Here is a 22,019-nt window from a genome sequence, read left to right on the forward strand (position 1 = left end):
CTCTAAATCTGCATGAACTTAAATAGATACTGACTGATGTAGTTAAAAAGTGTCACTTGCTAACTGTTTCTTTAAGTGTGTGTGTGTTAGTGTGTGTACGCCCCCTGTCCTCAGATTCCTGTGTTTCTGTAAACAGAGTGGTCACTGCTCAGACTTTTGCCTGAATAAGGCTTTGCTCCTCACTTTTTTTTTTTCAACCTTTTTAACCCGTTGTTTCCCAGTCACAGGAGTTTCACGCTGCAGCCTCCAGATGAAGCGGTACAAACTGTGAAGAAAAAGAAAAGGTTTTGCCCCACAACATTTCACATGACATCATCGAGGATGCAGGGACTAGAGGAGGAGAGACTGCTGAGGGGGACAGAATCATCTCCCCTCCTCCTCCTCCTCCTCCTCCTCCTCCTCCTCCTCCTCCTCCTCCTCCTCGTTCTCCTTCCCATCTTGGGTGGTTCATGTAAGCAGCCTCCACCCGCTCTCCAAACATGTATCCTTATGAAGCGCTGCGGTGTGAGGTGGGATGTCAGGGCTGAGATCTCACAGCTCTCCAGTAAACTCTGAAGGACCCAGGACAGGCTGAACACTTTCTAAGGAGCCACAAAAGGTTGCACCCTGGAAACAGGTGGGTGACACTGCACCTCATCACACACATCATCAGGGTCTATTTCTCACACTTGTATTCCTTTATTCTTCCCATGTTGTGCTTTAGGCGTCCTGCCACTCCTTCCCCCCTGTGTCTGAGCACATAGTTGTACGCTGCTATCAGATTCTTTGGGTCTTGTTCCGCCACATTACTATATTTGTACATGTTTTTGGCTCTTCTCTGGTGCACTCGGGGCCCGAGATGCACTGAGAGGTTCTCCAGTAAGACAAACATTTCCTTCCAAGGCTGCTCACTTTGTGACTCACACAGCTGTTAATATTTGAATGAGTGTGATTTTATGCTCTGCTCGTGACATTTGCACGCAACAATACAAAGTATCGCGTCTGTGGAACAGATTCAAACCTTGTCAATAGTTATTCAGACCAAGTTTTTGCATGAATGTTTTTTTTCTTCTCAAAGCCCTAAGTGTGTCTTTATCCCAACTAGTTGATTTGCTTCTCAAGAAATGGAATCAAAAACTGACGATGGATCAGTGGCCACGGGAGAACTGTCTGCTATTGAAGATGAAGAAGTTCTCAACAAGATGGTGAGCCGATGTGTGACTTTTAATGAAATATGTCTCTGACCGCAGTGCTGGAAGAAAAAGGAGAGTTGTCTTTGTCTAAAGGGGAACAAAACTCACAGAAAACCTTGCATGTTTAATTCAATGAATCAGCCCTTTGTATTTGCTGCGCTGATGATATTTATTCACCCCTCTGACTCTGAACATTTCTCAAATTGTCTTTTAAGCTGGATAATGCAAAAGATTTTGAAGAGAGAAAGATCTTACGCGCTGCATTAAGGGACCTGCTCAAGAAAAAGAGAGGTACAATCTGATGCAAATTACCATGATAGAATCTGCAATGAACTTCTGATGTGTTGCTCCATTACTAAATGTCCCACCACTCCTCTCTCCTCAGATAAGCGAGAGCAGGATCGAGGGTCGAGGCAGCAGGACTTGAGGCAGCAGGGGCTGAGTAAAGGAGGGACCACCGGGGGGGCTGTTAGCATCGGCAGAGCATCCATGAACCAGCAGCCTCCAACAAACAGTGAGCTTATAAAGATGTCTCTGTGATACTTCTATGTTTTGTTTGAACAATGAAGATTCTTGACTTTTGATTCTCTGCGTTTTGTTAGAGACGTCAGGCCAGGCCTCTCCGTCAGCAGGCAGGTGAGTCAAATGTATTTTCAGTTTCACATGTTTGGTGTCTTTAACTGTAATGTCTGGGAACAGTTATGGCGCTTATTTAATCCCAGATATGCCCACACACACACACGCACACGCACACGCACACGCACACACACTTTTTCTTTTTTCTGGAAAGGGAGTGGTGAGCGGAGGGGGAATTCAGCTGGTTGCTTTCTGCAAACTCACGAGGCCACTAAATCCAACCACTGTACCTTTAAGTACCCAGATCCACAAAATGTTACTTGATGTTTTGGAAATAATCATAAAAGGAACCACATATTTTCTAGCCTGACCTTAGTTATTTATTTAGTTGTTATTTGATGCCTTTGTTTTTCAGTCCTTTTTTAAATACTTTTTAATTATTGGCTTATTTCTATGCACTTTGCTCAGAATATAAATTCATATTTACATGGAGTATAGGTAAATCACAACAAAAAACTCAACTGAAATTGTATTTTAACTAACTAAACTATTTTTATCCCTTGCTTTTATTTATTCTAGTGTCTTTTTTATATCTTACATTGTGTTTTTAAATGGTGCAATTTTTAGTCTTGCTTGACACATTTTTTTGTTGTAGTTTTTGCATTCGTTACTTATTTTCTGTGCTGTTTTAATGTTGCATTGTGAAGAGCTATGGGCTACAATACATGCTTGTATGAAAAGTGCTGAATAAATAAAGTCGAGTTGAATGTTAACTGTGAGGTAAATCCTAATGACATTTCTAATAGGAGCCTGATGGTTGCAAAGCAAAGTCTTCATAGTCTTTCACCCAAAAAAAGGACACAATTACATTTATTAAGCAAAGCATTTGTTGTTTTATTTCTCCTTAGCAAGGCCAGTCCCGCTTTAGCCTCAGCCCAGAAATGTCCTTCTCCTGCTGCAGCACCCAACATTAAAAATGTCAAACAGATGCTTCTGGACTGGTGCAGGGCCAAAACAGAGCCATATGAGGTAAACATGCCCTACGTCTTTTTGTCTGTAAATTATTGCCCAATGGAGCTAAATATAGCTCTGCCCCTTACGTTTCATTCTCTGTCACTATTTCTCCTAAACTGAAACAACTCAGGGAGTGAACATCCGAAACTTCTCCTCAAGTTGGAAGGACGGCATAGCCTTCTGCGCCTTGGTGCACCGCTTCTTCCCCGATGCGTTCGAGTACTACACCCTAAATCCCACCAAGCCCAAGGAAAACTTTGAGTTGGCCTTCAGCACCGCAGAGTGAGCCGTCTTCCCTTATATGAAGAAGCAGGAGCATCTTGTCTGATACACAGTCCAGCCCTGTCTTGCAGTTCAAAACGAAGTTATTTATCTAAGTTTGTCTCAAGTGGTTTTGTCTCTGTGTCTGTCTGCAGGAGGCTGGCTGGCTGCCCCCCCCTGCTGGACCCTGATGACTTAATCCGGATGAAAGAGCCTGACTGGAAGTGTGTGTACACGTACATCCAGGAGTTTTACCGCTGCCTGGTGGAGAAAGGCCTGGTCAAAACCAAAAAGTGACTGTAGACTCAGAAAGGCTTTGATAATCAGCTGTGATTTTATAATTCACACAATCAACACGCACAAGCTGAGATCAAAAACATAATGCCAAGCACCTTTTTACATTTTGTCTGAGTTGATATTACGTATGTAATGTGTCTGGCTTATGTAAATGCACAGTGCCTTATGTGAAGCCTTTGTGTGGTTGTATTAGAAAGGACTCTTGCTCTCAGTGGACAGCTGGCGCCTGGGATAAATGCATTCCTCTGAGATTACACATCTGCATTAATCCCAGTCACAGCTATGGAGACTCTGGGAACACATTTTATCATGATGCTGTTGAGGGCCTGAGGGTGTGAGTATTAAAAAACGCATTTAATAAAAATCCATCCATTATTCACTTGGTTCTTCTTTTTTTTTTTTAAATAGCTGATGGCTAAACTTAATTGTACTGTAGATATTAAGTGTTTTATTTGCTTTGAGACGTTATTCAGCAAGTACGCATGTATTATTTAATCTAATTTATAATAGATAGCTTTGATATATGTTCGGCTTGGGCTTCAGACTTTACATTTATAATGGAAAACCTGTTAGAAATGTAGGACTATTAGTTTAAATGAGGCGTTTAATGACAAGAAATGTAATTTGTAGGATCCAGTGTTTTATGAGCTTGACAAACTATCTATCTTCTTCTTCTATCCTCTGCCTTTTGTGAGGCCCCTGACACTAAAATGGCTGGAATACTCCTGTTTAAAACAACAATAACTCTTAATCTAACTATGTGAGGAATCTGTGTGTTTGTAGGTGCATCACATTCATCCGTTCCACTTCACACTTGGTTGCCAGGGCCCCAAGGGAGTGCAGTGCCAGATGTGGTGTTTTTTGGCCAGATGGAAAAATTATAACAACAAAATTGGACCGTAACTTTCAAAAACAAAATCTGTCCATCAAGTTGAATCTATCCGTGAAAGCCTCGCCTGAACCTATTGCCACCTAGATTTTCTTCTTTAAATCTTGAGCAATGGTCACCAGTTTTGATACAGGACATCTTTTGACCAAACCAGGAAAAGTCACCGTTTTGTGTTTTTGATGTTCCTGACTGTTTTGCTAGCTGGCCCTTATAACCATAAACGTCTCATATCCTGTACGTTTTGCGCTACTGCAACCATTTTTATAATAATAATATATTATATTTCTTTAGCGCTTTTCTTGAACCCAAAGACGCTTATGAGACGAGTGTAGATGCAGTATGTTGTCTGAGCGACTATGACCAATTTTGTGTCATTTTGTCAACACGTGGCGCTGTAGCAGCATCATGTGCATATAAAGGAAGGAATCTCTTTCTCCAGATGTGCACTCTATATGTATCACTGTCCCTGGCATTTTTCAAAAAACGATGATCCAATCAACATGTTTAATGCTGATTACCCAAGGGAGTGCAGTGTTGAGTGCCAACTTGATTGGATTAATGGTTAATGACAACTTGTCAAGTGCACTTCCGGGGTCCAAACAATAGGCTCAACTCAAAATGGGCACGGTCTCCAAACAGCCACCTCCTGAAGAGGCACTGCACTAGTAATCATAATTGCAACGGGCATTTTGACAAATTGCACAGTTCATGTGCTAAATAATGTTTACTTTACATTGGAACTTCCAAGGGAGATGTTCTGTTTCAAAACTGGAAAAGATTGCTCAAAATGTAAAGAGGTAGCGGGGGAAAGAGACAAAAAGATACATCTGGGTAAATAGGTTCAGACTTTTACGGATAATTTCGCATTGATGGTCATATTCTGTTTAAAATGTGATGGTATTTCAGTGTAAATATATTTTTTTATAAATCAGGACAATATTAAGAAAAACTCAATGAAATAAAAAAAACACCACATCGAATCAAAAATATATGTATTTACAGAAATGTCCCTGTATAAACAGCAAGATCAAAAGTAGTTTTAATTGCAGAATACATTTATTGATTGCATACGAAAGATAGCACAGACTGAAATGTAGATATTGGCATGCTGATCAATTCCCCCCTCGAGTGACGCACTGGTGCTAGATTAATGCGTGCGTCAGTGAAAGGACAGATGCTCAATCATTTCTGGCCTGATGCCCTTTTTTGGCAGATGATTTTTGTTTTGCCTTTGATGCTCTGCCCGCCCCCTCAGGTGCCCTCATATTTTACCCAGAGTGCATAGAGCGAGGGAGAGATGGGTGGCAGAACGGCCGGTGTGCTGGAGGTGCATGACCGAGAAGTGCTCATCTGCTGTAGACGGTAGAGGGCTAGAGGCAGTGATTAGTAAGATGAGTTATAACCAGCCGTCGTGTCGTTGTTTATACATAAAGATGAAACACACCGGAAACATCAACCGTGACCGCCTCCCCCTGTCCTGACAGCCGGAGTTCTCTGCACCGACACGGACACGCTCGCTGCCCGCGGTACCGACGGGGAGCCTCGGTCCTGCAGGCGGGCTGCTGCTCGGTCTCCGGACCGAACATCTAAAAATCTAAAACCTTTTTATGTGACAGCCCTGTCGCGTTGATAGACGTGTGAAAAAACAAAGGAGACTGATGCTGATCCCCTCTGTGAAATCACCTTCGCGGTTCACCTTGGAAATAAGAAAGTAAAAAAGGAAAACGCATGAAAGGTAAGACTGAGGTTTTCATGAGGATGTTTTTATTGCAGCTGCGTGTGTGTTGATTTTGAATGAGAAATTGTGCTATGTGGTGTTTTCCATGAGTCCAGCCTAGTGTTATGAAGCTGTCATTCCCTTGACTTGCAGGATAATGGACTATGATGTGAAACTGGATCACTGAGGTGGCACTTCATCTATCAAAGTTTCTACTTTTAAAGTGAATTCATTACAACCCCTTCTGACCACCATTAGTCAGAGCTCTGTTTTCCAGGTTACTACTGGTCACATGAGATTCTCTGTTATATTCATTTGCATGTCATGAATGATTTACAGAGGTGTATAATTTCTGAGGGCACACACACAAAATGGTGGGAGTCTTCCTCCTCCTTGTGACCTACAGGGAGTGTTGACATTGTCTGATGTGCTCCGGTATCAGCTGCTATGGCGCGATGTACACTCCCATGGCATCCCATAATGAGCAGTCTATTGCTCTGTAAAAGGGTCAGGAGGCTAATTAATGTTGCCAGGCAACAAGGATATAATCCAGGTCGGAGGTACAAAGTTATTTCCTCAGATCAGGGGTGGATAATAACTAAGTGCATTTCATTCACTACAGTATAATTATCTGACAGCTGTGGTTTACAGCCTTACAGATTCAAAATATAACATATAATCAATCATGATTTAATAAAGCAGTATATAAAGTGGTTAGAAAATGCTTGCACATCTTTGTACATTTTCATTTTAATCCAATGCTATCAATATGATGCTTATACGTGTTGTGTACTTTACCTTGAGAATACATAGAAGTATTCACCTACTCACAGATTATTTATACGCTGATAATTATTCACACTTTCACTTTATTATTATATCCGAGCACTTCTTCTGTCACCGCCTCAGCCCCAGTGCTAACTCATGATAACGTCATCGGTGATGTCTGGGCAGCTTGATGTGGAGAGGACAGCTGCTCAATATGATGTGATACATTTACACCACTTCCGCTCTGCTGTTACACCTGTTTCCCAATAACGACTCCCTGATTGATGTTGAGGAGCTTTTTGCAAGCCACACTATCTAATTTGAATGTCACATGTGTCTTTTCCTTACAGCCCTTTGGAGAAGAATGTGTGTAATCAGCAGTGTCAAGTGACATTTAATACTATAGTAGATTTTTGGAGGTATTTGACAATTTAAATATAACCTTATACTCTACTACATCTCAGAGGCAAATATTGTACTTTTTTGTCCTTTACAGTTTCTCATACTTAATGTGTAACAAGTTACTTTGCAGACTCAGATTATTGATAATAATCAACAAATCAACTCTGATCTATTATTTTAGCTTAAGATAAGACTTTATTCATCCCCAGTTGACAAAATCAACAAGCTACCCATCTGTATTTAAATAAGACCTTTACCAGCTGCAAAATCAAAACATTAATGCATCAATCATTTATAATAATGGGCTATTCAGTATAATGAATGCTTTTACCTTTGGAACCTTAAAGGTGACATGCCATGCTTTTCCGGTTATTACCCGTCCCCTTGTGTGTTATGAAGGTTTTTATGCATGTAAACGGTGTGCAGAGTCAAAACCCTCAAAGTACACCCTGTAGCGAGTAAAACTCTAACACAGAGAAGAACTCCCCAAAACGCCTCGTTGGTGAAACGTCATCATCCATTTGATTCTTCCGGGTACATCAGGACGTCATGTTGTAACCGGAACGAAATGGACCAATCCGGGGTGAGTTTGGCTGCGTTTCGCTGTGTATCGCTAAACAAGGAAATCACACCTCCACGGAGCGCAGCGCGATTCACAACGTGAAACAATCGGACGTTGTGAATCACCCCGAGCACACACAAGTCTCAGCCGAAGTAAAAACAATGAGTGTGGCTTGATATTGAGAAGAAAAAGGTTGATAAACGCTGTGAGAATGGGTCTGCAGAGAGAATTTCGCCGCGATCGCAACTGTCTGTTATCAGCAGCAGCCCGGAGGAGACATCAGCTGAGCTGCGTGTGTGTGTGAGGAAGTCTGTGGATTGGTCAATCGGAGCACACTGGGCTCACAGGGAGGGGGGAAAGAGCTCCAACGAGCCGTTTAGTGGAGAGAGTGAATACACGTAGTTTACAGAGATGCTGTATGCGAAACAATGTGAGTTTGGAAAATTGCACAGTATTTTTCTATTGTAATATCCCTCAACAATGGTATTATGATCAGTAGAAAGGACCATGACATGTGACCTTTAAGTACATCTTGATGCCCTTTTCTTTGTAACATTTTGAATGCAGGACTTTTACTTGTAATTTCTGTAGTATTGCTACTTTTACTTAATTGTAAAATCTGAGTACTTCTTCCACCTCTTGTTATAATTATTCTCATACTTCCTGTTGCAGGTTGATCATGCAGCAGCAACCAATCAGCACCGACCATTTTGGGCCCAACATGCAGCCTGGACCCTGTGCGTTGATCGGATTCGGTCCTGGTTTACCTCCACAGCTCACAACCCAGGAACCAATACTGTTCAGCCAATCAGAGGAGCCCAAGAAACAGTCTTTATTGAGCCCCATGCAGGCTGTCAGAGTGACTAACGAAATGCAGTCAGGGTACCCAAAGTCTGGGTCCACTGCAGCGACACTGATGAGCATAAGCCGCCCGAGACCCACCGCTTTGGGAACAAAACCTGCTTATAAGTCTCCCAGAATCTTAGAGGACCTCTCCAAGGAAATAGATTTGATCCCAGTTTGTATCCCAGGACCTCAGAGTGCTAACCACACGTCGCATTCGCAGACTGAGGCCTCCCTCTGCCGCCTCAGTCCTCAGAGCCCCCGCAGCCCTCAGCCTTTCACCAGCCAGCCTTACCTGAGCTCCTCCAATACCCTCAGCCCTCAGCCACAGAGAACCCCCTCACCTGGGGGCTCCTCACCAAGCCAAGAGCAGCCCAAGAAGCCAGGAGAGAACAATAACTTCAGGTAGACATTTCTTCATCCAGTGGTTAGAAAGGATTGAGTACTGTGAATGTTCCCTGTTGTGTCTAAATGCAGCTGCAGTCAGCGGCTGGAAGGAAACTGATGTGTCCCAGACCATGTCACATGCATCAAGGCTGCCAAGAGCTTTGTGAACCTGACAGAGTGACACAGCCACATTTTATTGGCAGGCTTCCCAGAGGCATATTTGAGTTGTGATGCCCGCTCACTCACATGCCCCTTTCAAACCAATGTGGTTCAAGTTCTAGCTCCGTGCTAGTGCTCTTCTGGTTCGGAATCGTTTTTTCTTTTAAGCCCCCCCTTTTTTCACACCGCCCAGAGCCCGACTGGTGCTGCCGCTGCTGCGTCATGACGTCACCGTTTACGTCGCTGATTTTCTCCCCAACGGCGCTCACAACAACAACAATGGGGGACTGCGTTGGGTCGATGATCGTGTTACTTTTAATCATATGAAGCCAGATTAAATTAAATAACGACTTCTCCAACCTTATACTTTTGCAGAGTGCCTTGGTTAATTGTTTATTAATGTGTTTCAGCGGCATTTACCGACCGCTCCAGTGCTGCTCTTCCACCAAAGTTTATTCTCCCATTAACTCACATGGCAGCGGCCACTGTAAAGTATTCACTGTCACTTTGCTCAGCACTACTGCTTGTTACAACTTTTATTTGCCGTACTCGCCATAGAGTGGTGAAGTCACGCCCATCTACTTCCGGTCCATGGGACCTTATTTCGGAAAAATAATGTATTGAAGTCAATGGAGAGAGACAACGTATCTTTCGATCCCGTTTGAATTGTGCCATGAATTACACATATGATGTTTGTCAATCTTAAAAATAATTTCCATGTCAAAAAAGTCGCAGTTTGTCGTAAAACTGTTGAAATATAAGACTATGAAAAATACGCAACTAGAAAGACTACAAATCCCAGAGTTGCGTAAGTGATGTCACAATTGTTTTCCTCCACTAAGAGATGGCTAAGATCAGCGCCATATAGGTAGATTATATCTAAGATCTAATATCTGGCTAAGATAAGATAACTTTAACAAGATGCCTGTGTGCTTAGTACCAGGTTGTTATCATACCAGCAATGGGTCTTGCTCGTTCTTTCGCTTCCCGTCTGATGAAAGGACCAGGAGTGGCTGGATCAAGTTAGCTACCTAGCTAGTAGCTAGCACGTTAGTTAGCATTACAGCCTTGTCATTTGTATTAGCCTTAATGAGGCAACATTAAGTAACCCAAAATGTTAAACAGTAAGAGTAGTAGTCATATTTCGTGAACCCTTTGAAGAGTACTGTCACCGGTGTGATCATTCTATAATACACAATTTAAGCCTGGGGGAGAAATGCTAACGCTAGCATCGGCGATTGCCGATCTTTTCTACTTCATGCTATCTGTACAAATGGTTGACATTAAACATTAAAAAGACCAGGCAGTTCAGAGAGAATCAAAGGAAGGCAGGCAGGCAGCTTTGCATGACATTCTTCTGGACGTGTTTCATTGTGGTGATAGTGAGGGTAGTCAATCGTTTTGTTGACAAGACAGTAGTGATGGCCATCTTGGTGACGTGTGTTGTTCTGCGAGACCAGAGATGTAGTTCATTGAGCGTTTCACACAAACAAATGTGTCACTTCACAGTTTTACGACACATTTTTTTTTGACTTGCAAAATTATCTTTTAAATTGACAAACATCATAATGTGTAATTCGTGGCACAATTCAAACGGGATCGAAAGATAATCTTTCTTCTCCATTGACTTCAATACATAATTTTTTCGAAATAAGGTCCCATGGAGGTCCACCAGAAGGGGAGGGACTTCGCCACTCTGCAACTGTTAGCTCAGGTTAATCTCGCCCCCCCGACGTAAGCGTGACATATGCGGTTCTTGCTTCTAGACTGACCATTTTTTGGTGCTTAGAGACGGCTCTGCTGCGGTGTGAACAGGAAAAACCGGTGCTTATCAGGCTCTAGCTTCGAACCGGCCCTGGAACCGCGTTGGTGTGAAAGGGGCAACAGTGGCTGCCTGTGTAAACTCAGTTTACCTTTGTCCAAATTGTGTTAATATGAAAGAGAAAATACATATTTAGTATTCAGATTCAGCCAGTCATTCTGTCTCAAAACATGTATCATTATATAGAAATACACAAGTACATTACATTCAAGTGCATGTTAGCAGTTATTAGGGATGTAAGTAGGAACAGTTTTTACTTGAATAGACAGAATGTCAAGATTTGAGAGTTTTCTGCTGAAAAGCATATCTATGATGTATGTTGTGTGTTTGTTAACAAACAAGGACAAAACAAGAACATTTAAAAAAAGTAAAAGAATTGGGCCAAAATTAGGCAATTTTTGACAATAAATGTTGTTCTAGAGCCAACACTCCTGACAAAGTGTCCTTGAATGCACCAACAGGGGAGAGTTTTTAAAGCAGCCTGTATTCAGAAATAAAACATGATGATGATAACATTGATGAAAACTAATAATAATAACAAAAGCAACAACAAATTAAGATAATTATACACCTTTTCATGTGTCAGTTTTTAAACCAAGGCCACACAATATTTCACAAGATATAAATGCATGAAATACAACGCTAAAAACATTTGAGAGTAAGAAGGGTACATTTTGCCTCTGATAGTTTCAGTCTAAAACTAATTTCCTTTTACTGTACAATACATTAACTTTCGTGTTATAGACTGTCCAATGAAAAAAATCTTAGATGCCTTTGAACATTTTATTTAGGTAAAACACCAATGTTGTCCTTTAAGAAAATCCTGTTTAAAAGAACTATATATATCTTTAGCTTGCACTGTTTTCATGTGACTGCAGAAATCATAAATCTGGATAGAGAACAGCACAATTTAAGGCTTGATTTAAGGATAATATAGTTGATTAATTGTTTAGCGAATCAAAAGAAAATAAACTGGCAACTATTTGAATACTAATTAAACATTTGAGTCATACTTCAAGTGAATATGCCAGATATTAAATGTCACAGTGTGTTGCTTTTCTTCTACAATAATTAACTGAATCTCTGCGGGATTTGAACTTTAGACATTAGTAGACACCACCAGGTATTTTGGGAACCTCTGTTTGACATTTTTCATAATTTTTTGATATTTTAAAATCAATTAATATAAATGTCAGTACAACCCTATTATAGCACAGATGATGTCCTCTTACACCCTACATTATATAATATATATATATATATATATATATATATAGTACTTGGATCTAATGCAGCATTTCCCATGCTTCTACCCTCTGAAAGGGTGTACATCGTCACGTGGAATGTGGGGTCAGCTGTCCCGCCAGATGACATCACTTCTCTGTTTGGACCAAATGTTTCAGATGGGAGCGTTGACATGTTTATCATCGGGTAAGCAAGTTTTTCCGACAGGCTCAGTGCTGCCAGAGAGACAGCCTGTGCCCACTCAGTCATCTGTGTTCATCTTGATGTGCCCATCACTCTCCTTTTTATTATTGCTGTTGTATTCCACTTGTTAATGACATTTCTCTACTTTTCTGGCACCGCACAGATTCCAGGAAGTCAACTCCATGATAAACAAGCGGCTAAAGGAGGCTCTTTTTTCAGACCAGTGGAGTGAGCGTTGCATGGATACACTCAGTCCTTTTGGATATGTTTTGGTCAGTACATTTGCTCATAAGACAATATAATCCTTTATTAGTCCCATAGTGCGGACATTTGTAATATAACCGCAGCAAAGTGGACAGTGCAACAGGAGGCATCAGTCAAAAAAATAAATATACAATTAATAAAAAACAGTATAGATATAATAAAGTAAACGGTAAATATTAAAAATAACTTATTAACTTAATGCTTGAATTCACATGACTTCACCTATGAAATACTGATATTACACAGAATATTGTTATTGATATGTGAGTTAAACTGTGTATTTTTTAATTCTTATCCTCTTTTGGCCATTATAAAATCCAGTTCACCGTATTGATATATTATTTTTCATCCGTTTAGGTGGCGTCCCAGCGTATGCAGGGAGTGCTGCTGCTGGTTTTTTCCAAATGGTGCCATCTTCCCTTCCTCAGAGGTGTTCAGACAGAGAGTACGCGCACAGGTCTTGGGGGATATTGGGTACGTGCTTCAAAGGGCGCTGCTGTGAATTCTGAGATGTATTACATTGAAACGTTGGTGGGGGGTTTCTATCAGGATGTTAAAAGGTGGTGTGTGTGGTCCCTCCTCTGTGTGGATGCATGCATGTGTGACCTTCCTGTGTGTTGATGTCAGCATCACCCCTGCATGCTGCAGTCTCCTTCTCTTTGAGGTCAGTGCAGCAGCAGCAGCAGGCTGTCTGGCTGTCTGGTGCTTTGATTCAGGGGCAGAAAAACATCCTGACTTTGTCCCTGAACACAGATACAATCCAGGGAAGTATACAAATGTAATACATAAGGGATCCATTTCTCATTATGTCCTCTCTCTGCCCTTTTTTCCCTCCCTCTAAGGGGAATAAAGGGGGCGTCAGTGCGAGGATGACGATGTTCGGCCACCCGGTGTGCTTCCTTAACTGTCACCTGCCCGCTCACATGAGGAACCTGGAGCAGCGCATGGAGGACTTTGAAAGCATCCTGCAGCAGCAGCAGTTTGAAGGAGGCACTGCCACGGGGGTGCTGGACCACGAGTGGGTGACACTTGAATTAAAGTAGCTCAAGATTGATTATCCATAAAACAAATGTACACGTTCATTCACAAAATAGATTTATCTGCACCACATTTTCTCACCAATAATTAATACATATTCGGGGCGGCATATTACATGATAGAGCAGGGGTGGGGAACCTTTTTCCTCTCAGGTATTTTTCCACAGGCCCTGAAAACTGCAGTCATTAAACCGCTCTAAAAGAATATATCTAGGATTAAAAGACTAATGTCACAGCAGGATTTGGAAAAACTTGTCCATGCCTTTATCTTCAGTAGACTCGACTACTGCAATGGTGTCTTCACAGGTCTCACTAAAACATCTATTAGGAAGCTGCAGCTGACTCAGAACGCCGCTGCTCGAGTCCTCACTAACACTAAGAAAGTGGATCACATCACTCCAGTTCTGAAGTCTTTACACTGGCTTCCTGTGTGTCAAAGAATAGATTTCAAAATATTGCTGCTGGTTTATAAAGCACTGAATGGTTTAGGCCCAAAATACATTACTGACCTCCTGCTAAATTATGAACCATCCAGATCTCTCAGGTCTTCAGAGACTGGTCAGCTTTCTGTCCCCAGAGTCAGAACTAAACATGGAGAAGCAGCGTTCAGTTATTATGCTCCAAATATCTGGAACAAACTCCCAGAAACCTGCAGGTCCACTGCAACTCTGATTACTATTAAATCCAGGCTGAAGACTTTTCTTTTTGTCGCTGCTTTTAATTGAACTATTCATATTTTAAACTGCACTGTAACTTTTATCCATGTACTTTTTCTTTTAATGTTTAATTGAACTATTCATATTTTAGACTGCACTGTAACTTTTATCCATGTATTTTTCCTTTTAATGTTTATTTTATTAGCTTTTCTTTTTTAATGCTTAATGTCTTTCATTTTTTGTAAAGCACTTTGAATTGCCTTGCGTTGAAAAGTGCTATATAAATAAACTTGCCTTGCCTTCTCAAGGGCCATTTACATATTTACAAAATCCTCCAAGGGCCGTACAAATTATTGAACTCAACCTCTGCTTGAAAAAACTAAAATCACAGCCCATTCATTTGGCCTTTCTTTCATGCTGTGCAAAGAAATGGCAACCTCTTCATCCAGATATCTTACCATGACTCGCGCATGTATGCACGTGCACGGTTGTGGCATGACCACCAAAACAGAAAGATATGGACACAAGATGTGTGCAAATGTATTTAGTATCCTATCCATGTGAACATGATTTAAGTGGAGGATGGGCCTACTCCCCCGGGAAGATTTGTTTTTAAATGTTGAAGTTAAAAGCATCAATCTGGTGCACTTTGAGAGCAACATTAAGAGAATGAAACAGAACTGTAAACAGATTTTCTTTTTCTTTATGGATATTTTACAAATCACTCTCCTTTTAAACTGTATTCTTGTTTATTAGTAAGAACTTTTTTTTACTGTCATATAGTATTTTATACCTGTTTTTCATCTATTCTCTTATTTTTTTTATAACTATAATGATCATATAAAGGTGTGCCTTTACCTCACTGAGCTGAGGTTATTTGCGCCTCTCAGTCTGACAGGAGAGAGCTCTCTTTCACCTGGTTGTAGAAAAAGCTCCTTATATTCGTTAGCATAGCTAGCTAACCAGATGCTAACAATCTCCGGTACCGCTCTCTCTCTCGCTCAAACAAAATGCGCTCGTGACACACACACACACACACACACACACACACACACACACACACACACACACACACACACACACACACACACACACACACACACACACACACACACACACACACACACACACACACACACACACACACAGCTTGAATGACACACAAAGACAGAAGTACTTGTACTGTAATGTATCCTATTCTTTTCTATGGCGTTATTGACTGTATGATCAGTATGTCAGATGAACAGCTCCTTATGCTACTGCAGTGGTTCCCAAACTTTTTCTGTCAGGCTCCCCATTTGGAGAAAAAAATAAGTCGGGGCCCCCCCAACACAAATAGTCAGGCTCAGTGGCGGCTCCAGATATTTATTTTGGGGTGCTGTGGGGTAGCTTGACGTTTCATAGAGGGTGCTCAAACATTTAGGGTTTCCCATTAATGTACCGGTCGCTACAGTGGAGTTTTCTACTGCAACAATCCCCACGCATATACACAATGTACCCGCAACTGTTACAATGAAGGCTCGAAAGCAGGGGTAAAGTGCTATTTTTATAGGTGGTGTGTGGACCTCACATAGGGGGAAGATTTATTTTTAAATATTGATGTTAAAAGCATCAATCTGGTGCACTTTGAAAGCAAAATGAAGAGATCTATGGATACATCTCTCAACATCCATATGAAACAGAACTGTAAACAGATTTACTTTTTCTTTATGGATATTTTACAAATCACCCTTTTAAACTTTATTCTTTTTTTACTGTCATATAGTATTTCATACCTGTTTTTCATTTATTCTCTTTTTTTTTATAACTATAATGATCATATAAACGTGTGCCTCGGAAATAATTGTTTACATTAATGGTGACCAACGTTTGAGACCCACTGAGATAACACAGAGTCCTGTAGTTCACTGAGTCTCTCAGTCTGACAGAAGAGGACTCTCCTCCACCTTGTTGTTATATCCGTTAGCGTAGCTCGCTAGCACCAGAAGCTAACAACAACGATCTCCGGTACCGGTGCGCTCTCTCTCTCGCTCGCACACGCACACAAAATGGCTCGTTTCACACACACACAGAGCCGAGCTTCAATTAAACAGAGACCCAAACGTAATAGTACTGTATCATATTATTTTCTAATCAATAATTTTTTTAATTATGATTTATTTATTTTTTTAATAATCATTTTTCCTCCTGGTCTCTCGCGTCCCCCCTGTCATGCCTCTGCGCCCCCCACTTTGGGAACCACTGTGCTACTGCAATTTTTGAAGTGCCGGAGCATGAGACCACACGTTAGGCTTGTGTTGTGTTCAAGGAACCTGACCTTGGCCAGGAAAAACAGGCACTCACTTGTTTAATTATTTTGCGGTCTAGATTTGTTTTTTTGCGTGTGTTAATAAATTACCTCGAGGGCCATATCAAATGGTCTTGCGGACCGCATACGGGCCGGAGGTTCCCCACCCCTGATGGAGCTTTAAAGTCTCATTATTTGACCTTGAATGTGTCTTTGGTTTCAAGTTAGACAATTTATTTGACAAACAATGCCACAGCTTTCTTGGGATAGCATCTAATATAAAATCAATTAGATATTCAATTGAACCTTTACATTTTCCTTTTAGAGTAAAATAAACAACTGCTGAAATGAAAATGTATTTTCTGTGTTTTTTCTGTCCCCAGTGTCGTTTTTTGGTTTGGGGATTTAAATTTCCGTATTGAGGACTATGACATCCATGTGGTGAAATGTGCCATCGAGAGCAGTAAGCTTCCTCTTCTGTTGGAGCGAGATCAGGTGAGGCATTTTAAAAGATTTCGCCCCACACATATGAATTATTTTAGAAGGCTTTACACCACCTGTTTGTCTCTAAATAACCAACGACAACCAACAGAGGGCACTGCTCTGCTCTGATTCTCCCCTCATTTGTCTTCTCTACAGCTAAACATGGCTAAAAACACAGAGTCTGTCCTTGAAGGCTTCCTTGAGGGACCTTTACATTTCCCTCCTACTTATAAGTTTGATGTGGGCACTCACACGTACGACACCAGGTTGGTTCAGTCGCCAAACTTACTCCATACATTTTATTTTCTATAAGCAGTTTCCTGTAAAAACTCCACTCTGACATTCAGCCCCTCGTTGACTCTTATTTTTTCAGTGCGAAGAAGAGGAAACCGGCCTGGACAGATCGCATCCTCTGGCGCACTCGTCGCACCGGCTCCCCAGTTCCTAACCACAATGCAGCACTGCAGCGGGGTCTGACCTCCTGGCTGGGTGGAGCGACTAAAGTGACACAGCATGTGTACCGAAGTCACATGGGCTACACCATCAGCGACCACAAGCCTGTGTCTGCTGTGTTTTCACTGCATGTAAGACGATATTCCCTCAAATGTTATCTTATCTTAAATACAGCAATACAAATGCATTAATGATATCTTTGTATAGTTTATTTTTTTACTTAGAGGGATAGTTCATTCAGAATGATGGGTACCAGAGCAAAGCAATGTATTGCTATGGACAGGGGTAGCAGCAAAACACCCTAAAAACAATATCAGTTGAAGTTTAAGCTATACCTACAGTTTTTCACAGCTTGATCTTGCCGTTAGACAGCCCTTTTCCCAGTTTGGGAAACCACTGCAGTAGCATAAGGAGCTGCAGTAGCATAAGGAGCTGTTCATCTGACATACTGATCATACAGTCAATAACGCCATAGAAAAGAATAGGATACATTACAGTACAAGTACTTCTGTCTTTGTGTGTCATTCAAGCTGTGTGTGTGTGTGTGTGTGTGTGTGTGTGTGTGTGTGTGTGTGTGTGTGTGTGTGTGTGTGTGTGTGGTGTGTGTGTGTGTGTGTGTGTGTGTGTGTGTGTGTGTGTGTGTGTGTGTGTCTCTTAACTTATCTTAACCTGTTTCAAACACTAAAGTCAACAATAATATACAAATAATTAAATTGTCAACCTAGCCCTATACCCATGAAGAGGTTAAACAGTTCTAAATATAGATTAAACTAAAACTGATATGGTTACTTCAATGCTACTGGTTCTGCTGTCTATTTCTTTAAACTTGGGGCGTGCCAACATTCATTCACTTACTGAGGATGAGTAACTAATTCGACCTCACTTCAAAACAACCCACACTGTCCCTTTAACGTCTATATTCTCGTTCTCCTAGTTCCCATTCAAGGTGGATATGCCCCTGGTGGAGCTGCAGGTAAACAAGGAGTGGTGTAAAGTCTCAGAAGCAACTGTTCGATTCACAGTTGCATCGACTTATCAGCGCAGCTCGTGGGACTGGGTAGCAATATACAAGGTAACACACAGTTCGATTTTGGTCAAAAGCTCATGAAAAAAAATCTCTTTTATTTAATGCCCAGTTTCAGCATTTGAAATGATGCCCATTTGTTATTCTGCAACAGGTTGGATTCAGACATCACAAAGATTACCAGGCATACATATGGGCCAAGGGAGAGCATGCAACACAGGTTTTTGTCAGACACTCAAATGCCATTTACTTTGAGCTGCAGCTGAATTTCAATGTTAACTGTATTTCTGTTCTTTTTGTTCCCCAGGTGACATTTTCAGATGAGGATTTGCCGAGAGATGATGGTGAATACATCCTGGGCTACTACAGTAACAACATGAACAGCATTGTTGGACTGTCGATGCCAATTCAGGTAACAAAAGTCAGAGGACAAAAGGTTAGCCACTCACGGCTTGGTATGATGTGTTTATTAATGAATATGCCCATATAGAGTATAAGGCCATAAGTATGTGTACTCCCAGGCACACAGCCATGTTACTACTACTACTACTACTACTACTACTACTACTACTACTACTACTACTACTACTACTACTACTACTACTACTACTGGATGCATCATCCTGTTTAAACAGGACAGGGCCTTCTCAAAACTCCAACAAAGTTAGTCAATCGACACAAAATAATTCAGCAACTAGATTGACAAATGTATTGTTTCCAATCATTTCATTTAATAATAATATATGTATTTTCCTAAAATGCTTATATTACATTTTCTCTTCTCAAAACGAAGTTACAATTGAGATCCCTTAGCAATCAAAGAACATAAACACATAATAACAAAGCACTAAAAGAATACAAATATGCAAACCACATCTAAGTTCTTAAAACGGCAAACCCATGAACTCGAATCAGTTAAAAATACAATTAAAAGTATGTTATGAAATATAAGCTTGGATTAAAATGATTCAGCATGATACTTTCTTGTACTTTAGTATTTCTGCTAATACATGTTTTTATTACACTGTATAAGGAAATAATGTACCTCTTACTGCTTTATCTAACATCCATTGCTACTTGTTGCAAATACATATTGTTTATTGATTTTTTTATGTGCTACGTGTACAACATGTGATGCATTGCTATAGAATAACAGTACATTAAGTAAATTAACTACACCTAAACGATGTAAAACATTAAAATGTGGCTCCAAAATGAAAAACAAATGATTCAATAACTCTGAAAGGGCATACAATTAGTACTTCGTAAGATCTGTTTTCTATACTTTGAATTCAATAAAAGTTTGAATGAAGTACTTTTACTTATAGTGGAGTATTTTTATAATGTAGATTTTTTTTCTTTTACTTAGGAAATTATATGTAGATGTGTGCCCACATACCTCAGGGCTATATCTCATTACTGCAACTTATTGAATGCCCTTATCCCTTACATGCACAGATCAGGATCCCCATCCACAGCCCCACCGCGCGTCGCTCCAGCAGCTCGGAGGTCAGCTCAGAAGACGACAGCACTCTGGTCCTCCTGGCTCCGTGCTCCCGCAGCCCCAGCCCCAAAAACGGCAAACACCGCCATCGCCGCAGCCGAAGCCCCGCCCCCCCTGCTCTCTCCTCCAACCCACTCCCCTCCCTGCAGGGCCTCAGCCTCTGTCCTCGCTCCAAAGAAGGACAGACTCTCTCCCCCTCATCTGCTGCTAAGAAGGAGCGACTGGTCTCGCCCGACACTGTGTTGTCCCCCACCATCAGCCCGCTCACCCCCCGCAGCCCGGTGTCTCCGGGCAGGGGGGTGACTGCACCCGAGGCTCTCATCGCTGCCATCCTAGGTGAACACAGACCAGCTCAGGTTAGCCCCACAGGGGTCAAACACATAGGAAAGACAGGGAAAACAGACACATAGAATATGAACATCTATTTTTAAAGGGATACTTCACACAAAGAAAGGCCATTTGTGTATCAATAATTCACGCTATGTTATTTTGAATTATTAAAGACATTGTTTATCTTCCATGCCTTCACATTAACCTCAAAACATTTTTTAAAGTCATGAAGGAACTGATTTCAATGTTGTTGTTTTTTCATATAGTTTTGCATACCTCTTATTCACTTAAATTCATTGAGAATTTTCTCAGCTATAAGATTATTGGTTCCTCGTGAGGCATGAGAGAAAAACAAAGTTTTATTCAAGAACCCAAAGTAACACATTGTTAGTTATTTATGTACAAATGGTAATTTTTTTGGGAAAGTATTCCTTTAAAAGGAGGTGATGTACAAAGAAAACAACGGCAATATTCATGCATTCAGGGTCCGATCATATCCCACAAAGTGGCAGTGCTCGTAGAAGCAGCACATTCGGTGACTCCTAATGTAGTTTGCAAACATTCCCGTTGTAGCACTGCAGTCTCTGAATCTACCATCACCTCATACACTATGTGTATCCTGGAGTCAAAGATGTGTCCTGACTCCTCAAGACAAGTGCTTTTATTTATAGATTCATAAGCTATATCATACGTTAACAAACATATTGAATGTGAAACCAAAGTCAGAGTAAACCTGTGATGAATGTGACCGGGTTTTAATTACAGCAATACGATTTGGGGCTGCAACTAGATATTATTTTTTATTGTTTGTTAATTTGTAGATTATTTTCTTGATCAATCAAATAGTTGTTTAATCTATTAAATGTCCGAAAACAGTGAAAAACGTTAGTGTTTTCCAAAGCCCAAGATGACGTCTTCAAATGTCTTATGCTTTCGACAGATAGACTCATAGAGTAAACAAACCGGAATTATGTTTCCTTAGAAATCTTCTAAAACCAAATAATTGATTTTCCTAATAGTTGGCATTTCATTTAATCTTTGCAGCTCTAATATGGATCCATGTAAACAGTCCTTTGTGAAAATAAGGACACTTGACCGGAAGCATAGATGGTATCATAGTTCACATCAGTGTGCGTGGGTGCGTGTGTGTGTGTGTGAGTGAGAGAGAGAGAGAGACTTTGTGCAGACCTGTGTGTTCAAAACAGAAATGTGTGAAACGTGCATTTTTTTGGACCAGATGTTTTAAACTTTTAACTCTGTAGTTCTTGGTCTGTATTCTTGACATTTTAAAAGTAAACTAAAAAGGAGCATTTTACGTCCTCAGAGTAATGTAAACGTGTCCTTGTGACTTGAACAGTAATCTTAGATCAATGCTCTTTTTCCTCGCAGCCTTGTTCTACGGAGTCAGTGAGTGGGTGTACTCATTTGTTTGTTTTGCTTAATGGAAATGACATTTAATTGTGTGAGTGTGCAAATAAAACCAGAACAAAAAGAGTAAACGGAGCCAATACTATTACTCCAACAAGATGTGTATTTGTGTTTAAACATGGAGTCAGTGTATTGACTTTAAGACCTTTAAGTTAATATATGCTAATCAGCTTAACCTTTAAACCTTATTCAAATGATTTACCTCTATTTATTTATTTATGTATGGTAGCTTTGCTTTTAATTTAACTCTTTGTCC

The 22,019-nt window shown here is 40.8% G+C and overlaps 2 protein-coding genes across 2 annotated transcripts; both read left to right on the forward strand.

Moving 5' to 3' along the window:
- Positions 1-446: 446 nt before the first annotated feature.
- Positions 447-3,695, forward strand: smtna (smoothelin a). Its single transcript, XM_034096273.2, has 8 exons — positions 447-616; positions 1,085-1,184; positions 1,388-1,463; positions 1,558-1,686; positions 1,775-1,808; positions 2,657-2,777; positions 2,893-3,044; positions 3,179-3,695. Exons 2-8 carry the CDS (start codon positions 1,104-1,106, stop codon positions 3,318-3,320), a joined length of 735 nt encoding a protein of 244 aa, XP_033952164.1. The 5' UTR covers positions 447-616; positions 1,085-1,103; the 3' UTR covers positions 3,321-3,695.
- A 1,822-nt stretch (positions 3,696-5,517) lies between these two features.
- Positions 5,518-21,834, forward strand: LOC117456675 (inositol polyphosphate 5-phosphatase K). The gene is made up of 13 exons (XM_034096623.2): positions 5,518-5,944; positions 8,331-8,906; positions 12,193-12,300; positions 12,461-12,569; positions 12,919-13,035; positions 13,404-13,579; positions 16,925-17,036; positions 17,181-17,290; positions 17,398-17,608; positions 18,412-18,549; positions 18,656-18,721; positions 18,809-18,913; positions 19,960-21,834. The coding sequence occupies exons 2-13, from the start codon at positions 8,338-8,340 to the stop codon at positions 20,413-20,415; spliced, it is 2,277 nt and encodes a 758-aa protein (XP_033952514.1). The 5' UTR covers positions 5,518-5,944; positions 8,331-8,337; the 3' UTR covers positions 20,416-21,834.
- Positions 21,835-22,019: the final 185 nt, after the last annotated feature.

This window comes from Pseudochaenichthys georgianus, chromosome 12 (genome assembly GCF_902827115.2).
Source record: "Pseudochaenichthys georgianus chromosome 12, fPseGeo1.2, whole genome shotgun sequence".
NCBI lineage: Eukaryota > Metazoa > Chordata > Actinopteri > Perciformes > Channichthyidae > Pseudochaenichthys > Pseudochaenichthys georgianus.

What these genes read in the sequence shown, in the direction of transcription:
- LOC117456675 (XM_034096623.2), top strand. Translation starts at nt 8,338, where the DNA reads ATGCAGCAGCAACCAATCAGCACCGACCATTTTGGGCCCAACATGCAG. An exon ending in ACGGGGGTGCTGGACCACGA is followed by an intron (nt 13,580 to 16,924) that starts GTGGGTGACACT and finishes TTCTGTCCCCAG; the next exon opens with TGTCGTTTTTTGGTTTGGGG. An exon ending in ACTGGGTAGCAATATACAAG is followed by an intron (nt 18,550 to 18,655) that starts GTAACACACAGT and finishes ATTCTGCAACAG; the next exon opens with GTTGGATTCAGACATCACAA.
- smtna (XM_034096273.2), top strand. Translation starts at nt 1,104, where the DNA reads ATGGAATCAAAAACTGACGATGGATCAGTGGCCACGGGAGAACTGTCT. An exon ending in AAGAAGTTCTCAACAAGATG is followed by an intron (nt 1,185 to 1,387) that starts GTGAGCCGATGT and finishes TTGTCTTTTAAG; the next exon opens with CTGGATAATGCAAAAGATTT. An exon ending in TTGGCCTTCAGCACCGCAGA is followed by an intron (nt 3,045 to 3,178) that starts GTGAGCCGTCTT and finishes GTCTGTCTGCAG; the next exon opens with GAGGCTGGCTGGCTGCCCCC.